Genomic DNA, 9,382 nt, shown 5'->3' with positions numbered 1-9,382 from the left:
TCATTCAGTTGCCATCTGCAATGGGATGAGAGGTGGGGGCTGTCTACCTCTGGAGTCTACCCTGATCACAGCCTAGACTTTGGGCTTCAAAGGATTCATGAAATCCCTGAAGGAAACAGTTCTGAAATAATTTTCTTATAGAGCAAGGCCGATGCTTTGAAGGAAGAGGGCTATTTCCCTGCTGAAATATGCTCTTAAGCCTTCCTATAATGCATTCTTCACACGCACATCACTGAGAAACGTGGTCCAGAAAAGAATGTGACACTCACGCAGAAAGAAGAAAGAAATTGGTTTTATTCTCACACACTGAAGTCTTGTTACGGCATCTAGCTGCATTCCCCCTGACTGGCTTTGCCTGCACAAGTATAGATTTTAACAGGGTAGGGCACCAGATACAGACCAGGAGACCAACAGGGGAGGTAAGTAACCCTTTACAATGAGTCAGAGCACATGGCAAGTGTAACTCAAGATAGGGATTTTCCAGGGACCAGTCCACCCCTGCCAGGTGATCTTGTTTCCTCGAAAAGGCACTTCCAGGACTGGAGTTGGTACAGGAGAGATGGGGACAACAGGAGGAAGTACTGGGGGAGAGGAGGGCAGATGCTTCGCAATTTAACCCATTATGGTGTCATGATGGGATGGATGGTGGTGAGAACAGTTGGGTTGATTTCAGTGTATCAGAAGAAGCAGCAAAGGCCGCCTGCAGGGCTGTGCATCGACCAAAGCTGGCACAGAGCCCCAGCACCCACAGGAAGGGCTGCCAGGGCTGAGGCCAGCCATGCTGGCAGGAAGGAGCGGTGGTGGGCATGGCCCACCTGGAAACTGGTGCAGGAGGCAAGGGGATGGGAAGGGGGAAGGCAAACTGGGTGAACTCATTCTGTCCATTCCTTCTTGATGGACAGGTTCCACTCCCAGGTGAGATGGTCGTGCTTGTCATCATCCGTGAAGAAGGATTTGTTGTGGTAGGTGCCTCGAGCCAGCATACCCTTAGGAGCCTCTTCAACAGGTGTCAGGAACTCATACTCCTCTGGCCGTGGCCCATAGCTGCCAACCATGAACGTGGCTTTGTCCACTAGGAGAAAACAATCACAGGGAATAAGGCCCTCAGATGGGGAGTGATAAGGGAGAGAGGAAGTCACGAGCAAAGGAGCAGAAGGGAGATGGGGAGGAAGGAATAGTCCATGTCAGCAAAAAAAGCAGAATCAGTGGGAAAAGCAGGTTAGTCAAGCATAAGGACAGCTGGAAGGATAACACGGATGGATGGGCAGGTGAACAGGCAACACTGTTTGGACACTCTCACATGTATGTGCTTGTCCCAGTTCGAGACAAATTTGGGAGGAAACTGAACATTCTGGCTGCTAGAAGGGCATGAGTATGCCCAGCTCAAGATCTACCTTGATTTCCCACTGCTTCTCTTTACTGGAGAGAAGACACCAATCATGTGTGCTGAACAGAATGCTGAAGCTTTAGATAGAGGTGGTTGCACAAAAATGCATTAGGGGGTGTGTGTGCAAAATGAGCCTCTCCTCTGCCTTGTCCAAGCAGAGCAGCAGTGAGGCAAATACAGGGCCCTGCACACAATGGGAAGTTTTATAGAGCAGATCTGAATTTTAGCAAGTGCTTCTGAAGAGTTTTCGGAGGGTGGGAAGCTCCACATAGGCTAAGCCACTGCACAGGGGGTGGAGGAGAAGAGCTCTGTATGGAGAGGCAAGCTGTGGCAAGCATTGTCTAAGTGTCTGTGGATTTTGCAGACAGTGTAGCATACAGACAGCAGAGCTGGCCCATACTGAGCTCACATAAAACAAGAAACTGCTGTCCTGGGTGAAGCAGGCTTATGCACTCTGCTGAGAAATCACCTCCTGAGTGTAAGCACAGGGTGGGATTTGGGAGCAAGAGAGCCTCTGCCCCAGCCCAGAGCTGCAGGAACATTTCTTTGAGAAGGAACACACAGGTAGGAGCAGGCTGTGCAGGGTATGCAGGGCTCTTACTCACCCTTCACCCCTGTCCGGTAGGTGTGCTGCACATATTTCAGTCCCGACACAATGTCCCTGTTTACCTGCAGGAAGTAATCAGAAATGTCAAGAGAGGAGTTTTGGTTCTGTACCTGATCATTTCCCCCTCCTTAGGGACATACCCATCTTGGCTCCCTACACAAGAGAAGCTCAGCACAGGGCACATTGTACAAGTCCTTAAAACAACTTCTCCTTTAGGATCCTCTGTGAATCTCCTGCACTTCCCCATCCTTTGCCCAGCTTTCAAGCTGACTGGAGCACATCAGTAAGGTTCTCAAGAAATGCTGATGAGGACAAAGAAAAGTGAAGCAGGGAGTTCCCGTTCAGTAATTTTCATATTGGAAACCATACATGGGTAACTAGAGTCAGCCCTTCAGACCCAGTGGGTGTGCAGCTTTCAGGTGCTCTCTAAGCTCCATGGGGAGCTGGCAAGATTTTTCTCAAAAGACAGAGGGACAATTTTTATGATCTTTTCTCAAATCTCACATGGATAGCTTGGACATATCCACTGCTGCTCCCCCGCCGCATACACTGCCTTCCCACAGTGTATATCACTCAGTCTGAAAACAAGATGGACATATCCTTTTACATCCCAGGATAGAATTCACACAGTATGAGCCCTTGCCAGCCATGGAACTGAGGGAGGGAGTTAGAATAACCTGTCTGGCTTCAGGTATCTCCAGTCAGCAAAGCACAGATACAGATGGAAATATTCCACAGCACAGAAGAGAGCTGGAGGTGTCACTGGGGCACATTAATCTCTGAGACAGCAAGCCTCAGACAAAAAGGGAAATCTGCCCAACAAAACCCACAATATTAGCACCTTCCCTCATCTGTCTCAAGAGAATTATCTTTTTTTTCCTTTTTGCCTTCTCTTCCAAACCCAGCTTTGAAGCAAGCACTAGCAGATATAATCAGTTCAGTGCTGGATGCCTCACTGCAGTGTGGCCAAGTTTCATTCTCAGCTGTAAACAGAAGAAATGGCTGACACACTGACTGACAGGTGTGAGGGAGAAATGAGCCCATTTGGGTATATCATGACCTGAAGAATTCAGGGATCTTCAGCCAAACACTACAATATTGCATCTTTTTAATATGTACATGAAGTCCAGTAACACTGACTGAATCAGGACTTCAAGATTAGCCATTTTCTCTTCTCTTCTCCTCCCTTTTCATTTCCGCTTAGTGTGAACTAAAGATTTTCCAGTGGCTAAAAAGTAAAACCAAACTCAACCAAAACAACCCATCTGGCTTTTAAACCACTTGTTGTTTATCAGTGTGAGCAAACAGAAACCAACTTCCTCCAAGGGGTGAGCAAGCAGAAGCGATTTCCTGGAAATATCTCATCCCTTGTTGAGCAGAACAACATCTGAAGCTAGGGGAGCTTTGTAAATGTTCATGGCCTGGCTCTACTTATCTGACAGACTGCCATTGACTGGCCTTAGCAAATGATAAAAAGCTACTGGAAGGAAAACAACTCACTCTGAAGTGGATCTTAACTCTGTACTCCACCCCCTCCTTTAATACGAAGGTCTCTTTCTTGAGTGCTTCGAGGTCACCTGCAAGGAGAGGATCAAGCTGTCAGCTAGAGATGTTAGAGCAAGGAGAGACCAGTCACAGGGGAGAAGATGGGGATGGGGTTGCTGTCAGAGGTGAGCATCCCTTCAAAGGATGACACCTGTAAAATGAGATGCAGACATCTGGGTAAGATCATGTTGTGTGACCAAATGTACAGAAATTCCTGGGTGTTTGTATGTATCTGTGCCCACAGAAAATGATGCCTAAAGAAACACAGGTCTGAGCACATACACTCATTTGTATAAACTCATATATATACATATAAAAAGGTGTTTATGCATAGGCTTGTTGCTGAGCATATGCAGAACTCTGCTCCATTCATGGCCTGCCGTGGCTTGGGTGAGAGGAGCGTGTCTCACAGCTCCTGCCCAGCTTGGAAGGCTGCCTGGGCCCCACAGAGTTTTGGGTGAACAGGAAGCCTCTCTGCCTCTCCAGGCCCAACTTCCTCTTTCTGCACAAAAGTCCATATAAGGCTCTCTCCCCATGTCTCCAGGAGCCGGAACTGCAGCATCGCTCGATTCTGAAGTTTCAATACAGCCTGTTACCCAAATGCACGCACATCCCTTGTGCTCATGAAGTCTCACTGAAAGGAAGCAAGCACAGATGGCAAGAGAAACCCAGGAGCTCCTAGAGCAGTCTAGATGAAGAAAAAGACCCTCAGTATTTTCCTCTGTTACATCTCCTCCTATTTTATTCATATGTGTATACCTTAAAATAAGAAACAAGGCTAAGATGACTTCAGAGTTCCTCTAAAACCCACTGTAGCATCCCAAGGACAAACTCTCTTTTAACTTGGAGCATGCCAGGGCCTTTGCTTGCTCCCCTTTGTGACCAAGGGCAGAACCTGTGCCTACCTGTAAGGTCCATAGTGATCGGTCCTGGAGCAGAGTCACATACCAGAGTGAGACGGGTGACCACCACATTGGGAGCTGTTGGGTCTGCAGGTAGAAAAAGCCAGGGGGAAGCTGTCAGCTTGCAAAATTAAATGCAATCAGAGGGGAATGACACTGAAGAAACAGGGATGCCTTGCCACACAGGAACTGCATTTCATGAAACACCCAGTAATACCAGGCTTCCTTAGTACAACAGGGCCACTCGTCTACCCAGCCCCTCCACATGGATCCCACTGGCCTCCATGACAATACGTAGAGGTGGTCTATCCACCACAGAAAACTTCCCTCTTAAGATTACTCTGAGCAACAAGACCACCTTTCAGCATAGGCTGACCCCTTCATAACCCCTCAAAAGTCCTCTGAGACCCATACATCTCCCACCACAAGTCCTTTTCCGATGCCAGCACTCCCCAGGAATCTTCCTAACACTCAGAGCACCTTCCTCCGTGCTTCCTTTACGTGCAGCTTTCCACCTGTCCATCCCCAGTCCTCCAGCACAAGCAGTGCATGTCCCTGGTCAAACAAGATCCCTCTTCTTTGAAACAACCTTGCCTCATCCCCACAGCACACTGTTGCAGTACCTCTCCCCAGTCTTTCCCTATCAGTGTGCCCCAGCCTACCTACTACCACAGGTCCATCTCCCAGCAGGGACTTCTTGTACTTGGCGAGGCTTTCATCATCCTTGTCCAATTCTTGCAGCTCCTGCAGTGTTTTCTGGGGAGGAGGTTTGTAGTTGAGTTTCCCATCCAGCTCATCATCATCATCCTCCACATGAGGTTCTTGTGTCTTCTCAGTCATGGTCACTTGGTCTGGGTGACAGAGGAGGGGGCAGTCAGTGAGATTGCTGTGGATGGGAGCAGTGTCCCCAGGAGCACTCACCCACTCTGGGCAGAGTGTGGCTCAGTGCCCCTGACAGGCAGGCACCCACCCCGTGCCAAAGGCAGCAGGATTCCTACAGGCAAATGGCGACGGTGATCGGCTGCAATCCAGGCACTGCTGTGCTGATATTCTGGCTCAAACACAACCCCCCTCTACCCCCGCTCCTCTCTCCCTGCAGGCACCACGCGCACACGCAGACCTACAGCATCCTTCCCTCCCAGGGAGGAGGTGCAGGAGCAGAGGCTGAAGCCAGAGTGATTTACAGCCACTCTGCAGCACAGTTGTGGCCGGCAACCCTGCAATTACAAGCCATCGTACAAGGCTTCAGTGCAGGCACTGCACAAAGAGCCACTGCCACACACTGGAGCACAGAGAAACACGAGTAAAGCCAAGGACAGATGTTTCGCTCACCCTCTCACAATGGGTTAAAAGCCACGTTTCACAGAAAGATCGAATACCTGACAGCCAATTCTTTAGTAAGCAAGCCAGCTGAAGCTCTCAAGGAAGCAGGCAGGATAGTCTATCTGCTGGCATTCCGTGCTAACAGCTCACTCAGGCACCACTCACGATCCTTCCCACTGAGGAAGGAGCCTGATGGTGACCTCAGAACAGCCACAAGTAACCGTGCTGCTCCAGTGGTGCTTTCCGGAATGGGGAAGCAGGACAGCTGGAGCTGCAGCCAGCAGGGCTGGTCACACACCACTGAATGGAGAAGGGCACCAAAACTGCTTGGGTGGCATCCCAAGTGGGAGCCAGAGCAGCCAGAGCATAGGATGGAGGAGCAGGAGACAGGCAGCAGAGGTAAGAAATGCTGTGCTATTAGTAAGGTGCCTGCCTGGAGGAGCCAGCCACATGGTCCTAACCACCTTCCCACTCTTCAGAGAAAGGCTGACAAACAGACCAATGCTCTGGTACAATAGCACTTATCACAAATGACCAAGCCATTCCTTGCTTTTTGGCAGCAAGAGGATTTGATCAAGCTACGCAGATCATTCAGTTCACTTCCATTTATGCTTCTTTGAGGCTGACCCTACTAAAAAGTCCCCTTCTGCTTCCTTGTAGGCTTAATATCTGCCCCCATTCCCAAAATCTGGGAGCCAATTGGATACTTTTTTCATTCATTAAACTAGAAAATAAATTAAAAAAAAAAAAAAAAAAAAAAAAAAAGAAAAGAAAAAACAACTGTTTCAGGTGAATCAGCAAGTGGTGTCAGGCAACTCTGGGTATTATACAGACCTCTGAGAGCAATTCCACTGCAGAGAAGAAAAATAACCAAGGAGCAGTACATTGGCATGTTGCAAAGGGACAGAGAAGGACTGAGCAGCACACAAACAAGACTATTCAGTCAGGTATTCTAATTGCAAATGGCATTGCAAGTCGACTTTGCAATTTTGTGGTGAGTGAGGAACGAGTACTGAGTAGGCAGATGGGAAATAAAAGGGAATCTCAACCCAAACAAACAGGAAAAAAACGAGGTCCCAGCAGCTGAATAACCCTGGCTCTGTTCATGCCCAGATCTAGGAGTGTGAAGTACCCAAATACCATAGGAAAGGCCCTTGAGTTTGTCCTCAGGAGAAAGGAAACCAAAATCTTCTTCCTGAAAGCAGCAATTACACATGCTCCACCACTCTGTGGTCCCTCAGACACCTCAGAAAGCCTCACAATCCCCTCAGTGCCATTCCACATTCAGCACAGGAGGAGGCTCTGATTAGCCACTGCCAAGCCTTGCCTCCCACTTGGGCTCCAGCTGCAGGTCTGAGCACTGACCTGAGCTCTCCCACAATAAATACCAGGCTGCATCTGCCACCAATACAAGCCCAGACCAGAGGTGCCTGCCTGCCCCTATCCCCCCATGTCCACCTCTTATGGTTTATCACAGGAGAGGCTCAGACACAGGAGATGGAAAGAGGCACATGCAGAGAAAAGGCAGACTCAGGACTGGACCAGCTGGTTGCTCTTCATCCCTCAGACCTTCCCTTTGTGCTGCAGAGACTGTCCCTGCCAGCCCGCGGGGGTGGCTCACTTGAGGGGGAATGCTTTTAGGTTCTGAAAACCTCCCAGAAAGGGGGGCAGACAACCTGCCGTGCCAACAGCAAGATGCTGCAGGGAACAGGACCAGCCAGGCTGTCTAGGATGAGCAAACCTCTGGCTCAAGGCGTTTCAGGATGGCACTGATCAGACCAAGTTCTGGTATTTTTTCCCAAGCTGAGGACATGACGCTGCCTTCCTGCCAGGCGGTGACCAAGAGGAAAGCTCCTACCTCAGCAGCTCCTGTCCCTACTTGTTTCAGCTCCATAGCTGGTCCCTTCTGCAAGCTGAGACACATTCCTGAGCTCAGGCACCACTGCTTCCCCACAGACACCATGTTGCTCTTGGGGTTCCTGAGTTTCTGTGCTACTGCCCAGGCCAAGGGCTATTATGGAGCCCCCCTATACAGACCAAGTCTCACCAAAATGAGAAAATTAACCCTACATTGCTATATGCAAGGAGAAATCTGTGTGGTTGGTGTCTTGCCCTGACACATTTTTCTTGTGTTTCTGCAGCTCTAGCCCACAGTCCTGCATCACCTGCACCCCTGAGGCATGGCAGCACCCGTGAAACAGCAGGGAGAGGGCAAGGGCAGGGTTAGAGATCCCTGTTGGAGAGAGATGGCTGCAGGACGCAAAGAAGTCATCGCGCCTCGGCGAGAGGTGCGAGCGTCTCGGACAGAGAGCTGCCCTCGCACCTGCAGCAGGAGGGGGCAGTGACAAGGTGGAGGGCGGGCACCCCCTTGACCCCCCCATGCCTCCACGGAGCACAAAAAGGGATGTCAGAGGGGCAGCATTTTACTTGCCCTCCGTCTGCTCATCCCTTCTCCAAATACCCCCTGGCCGAGGGCTTATCTCCAGGAAGCGGGTTTAGCAGGGAGGAAGTAATTTTCCGCGATGGGGGAGAAACACACCGGCCTCGGCAGCGCCCCCAGCCCTGGTCTCCCCACCCCAAGCTCCGGGGTGCGGGGACAGAAGGGGAGCGCACTGCTAGGGTACCACGCCGCAGGGATACAGGGATACACCCGCCGGCAGCCCGGACCGCGGGGTCCCTTCCCTTCCCCGGTCCTTCCGCCGCAGCGCAGCGCGGAGCCTGACTTCCCCCGGGCGCAGGCAGGGCTCTGCCCGTCCCCCCGGGCAGGACCGGGCACCCCCGGCCCGTCACAAAGGCGCAAAGTTGCGCGGCAGCGCGGCGGGAGGAGCGGGGTGCCCCCGCCGCGCTGCCCCGCGCTGCCCGCCCCGCGCACTCACCGGCGGAGCGGCGCCTGCGGCCGCGGTCCTCCTCTGCTGTCAGCGCTCAGCCCGAGCTCCGGCAGTTGGAGCAGGAAGGAAGTTGGTGAAGAGAGGGGAAAAAAAAAATAACACTCACACGCAGCGAAAAAAAAAAAAAAAAGAGAGAGAGAGAGAGCGCGGCAGCAGCAGCCCACCCGCAGAGAAGCCCTGCGCGGCCCCGCATGCTGCGGCGCTCCGCCGCTGCCCCGCTTTGTCTGCGCCCGCCCGGCGCCGCGCCGCGCTCTTTTTGCGCAGAGGTGCCCAGGGCTTTGTCTGCCGAGCTGAGCCCGGCCAGGGTTCGGGCTCTCGGCGAGCGACGGGGGTGATGGCTTTGTTTTTCTCCGCGGGCTTTTGTTTTGTTTATTTTCCTGGTGTTATTAAGGTCGATTTCAAAAACTGGCGCTGATTTAAACCGGTTAAAATATGCGGAATATCGGGTTGTGTATTCCTGAGTACGTGGGAAGATAAGGAGTATTGCAAATGGAGGTTCTTATAAACCTCATTTTTCCTGCTACCTGCTGCACTTAATCAGCTTATTGTTCCCAACTCCCAGCCATTCTCACACAAGCAGTTTCAAAGATCAGCTACCCCAGGAAGAAAAAGCTCGTTTGCCCGGGTTGCTTAAATGATCAAAAAGATTTTACACCGCTTGCTCTCTGAAATATCAGCAGATTTCCTCTTTCTTTGCCCCTCATGGCGTGCCCACTTTGTTGATCAGTAG

The 9,382-nt window shown here is 51.2% G+C and overlaps 1 protein-coding gene across 1 annotated transcript; it reads right to left on the bottom strand.

Annotated features, from left to right (window-relative positions):
- Positions 1-276: 276 nt before the first annotated feature.
- Positions 277-9,100, bottom strand: ARHGDIB (Rho GDP dissociation inhibitor beta). Its single transcript, XM_079305237.1, has 6 exons — positions 8,641-9,100; positions 5,104-5,292; positions 4,445-4,528; positions 3,495-3,571; positions 1,993-2,056; positions 277-1,072 (listed from the first exon to the last, which is right to left on the bottom strand). The coding sequence occupies exons 2-6, from the start codon at positions 5,279-5,281 to the stop codon at positions 873-875; spliced, it is 603 nt and encodes a 200-aa protein (XP_079161363.1). The 5' UTR covers positions 5,282-5,292; positions 8,641-9,100; the 3' UTR covers positions 277-872.
- Positions 9,101-9,382: the final 282 nt, after the last annotated feature.

This window comes from Erithacus rubecula (assembly GCF_903797595.1).
Source record: "Erithacus rubecula genome assembly, chromosome: 4".
Taxonomy (NCBI): Eukaryota; Metazoa; Chordata; class Aves; order Passeriformes; family Muscicapidae; genus Erithacus; species Erithacus rubecula.
This window is presented reverse-complemented; position numbering and strand designations above follow the sequence as displayed.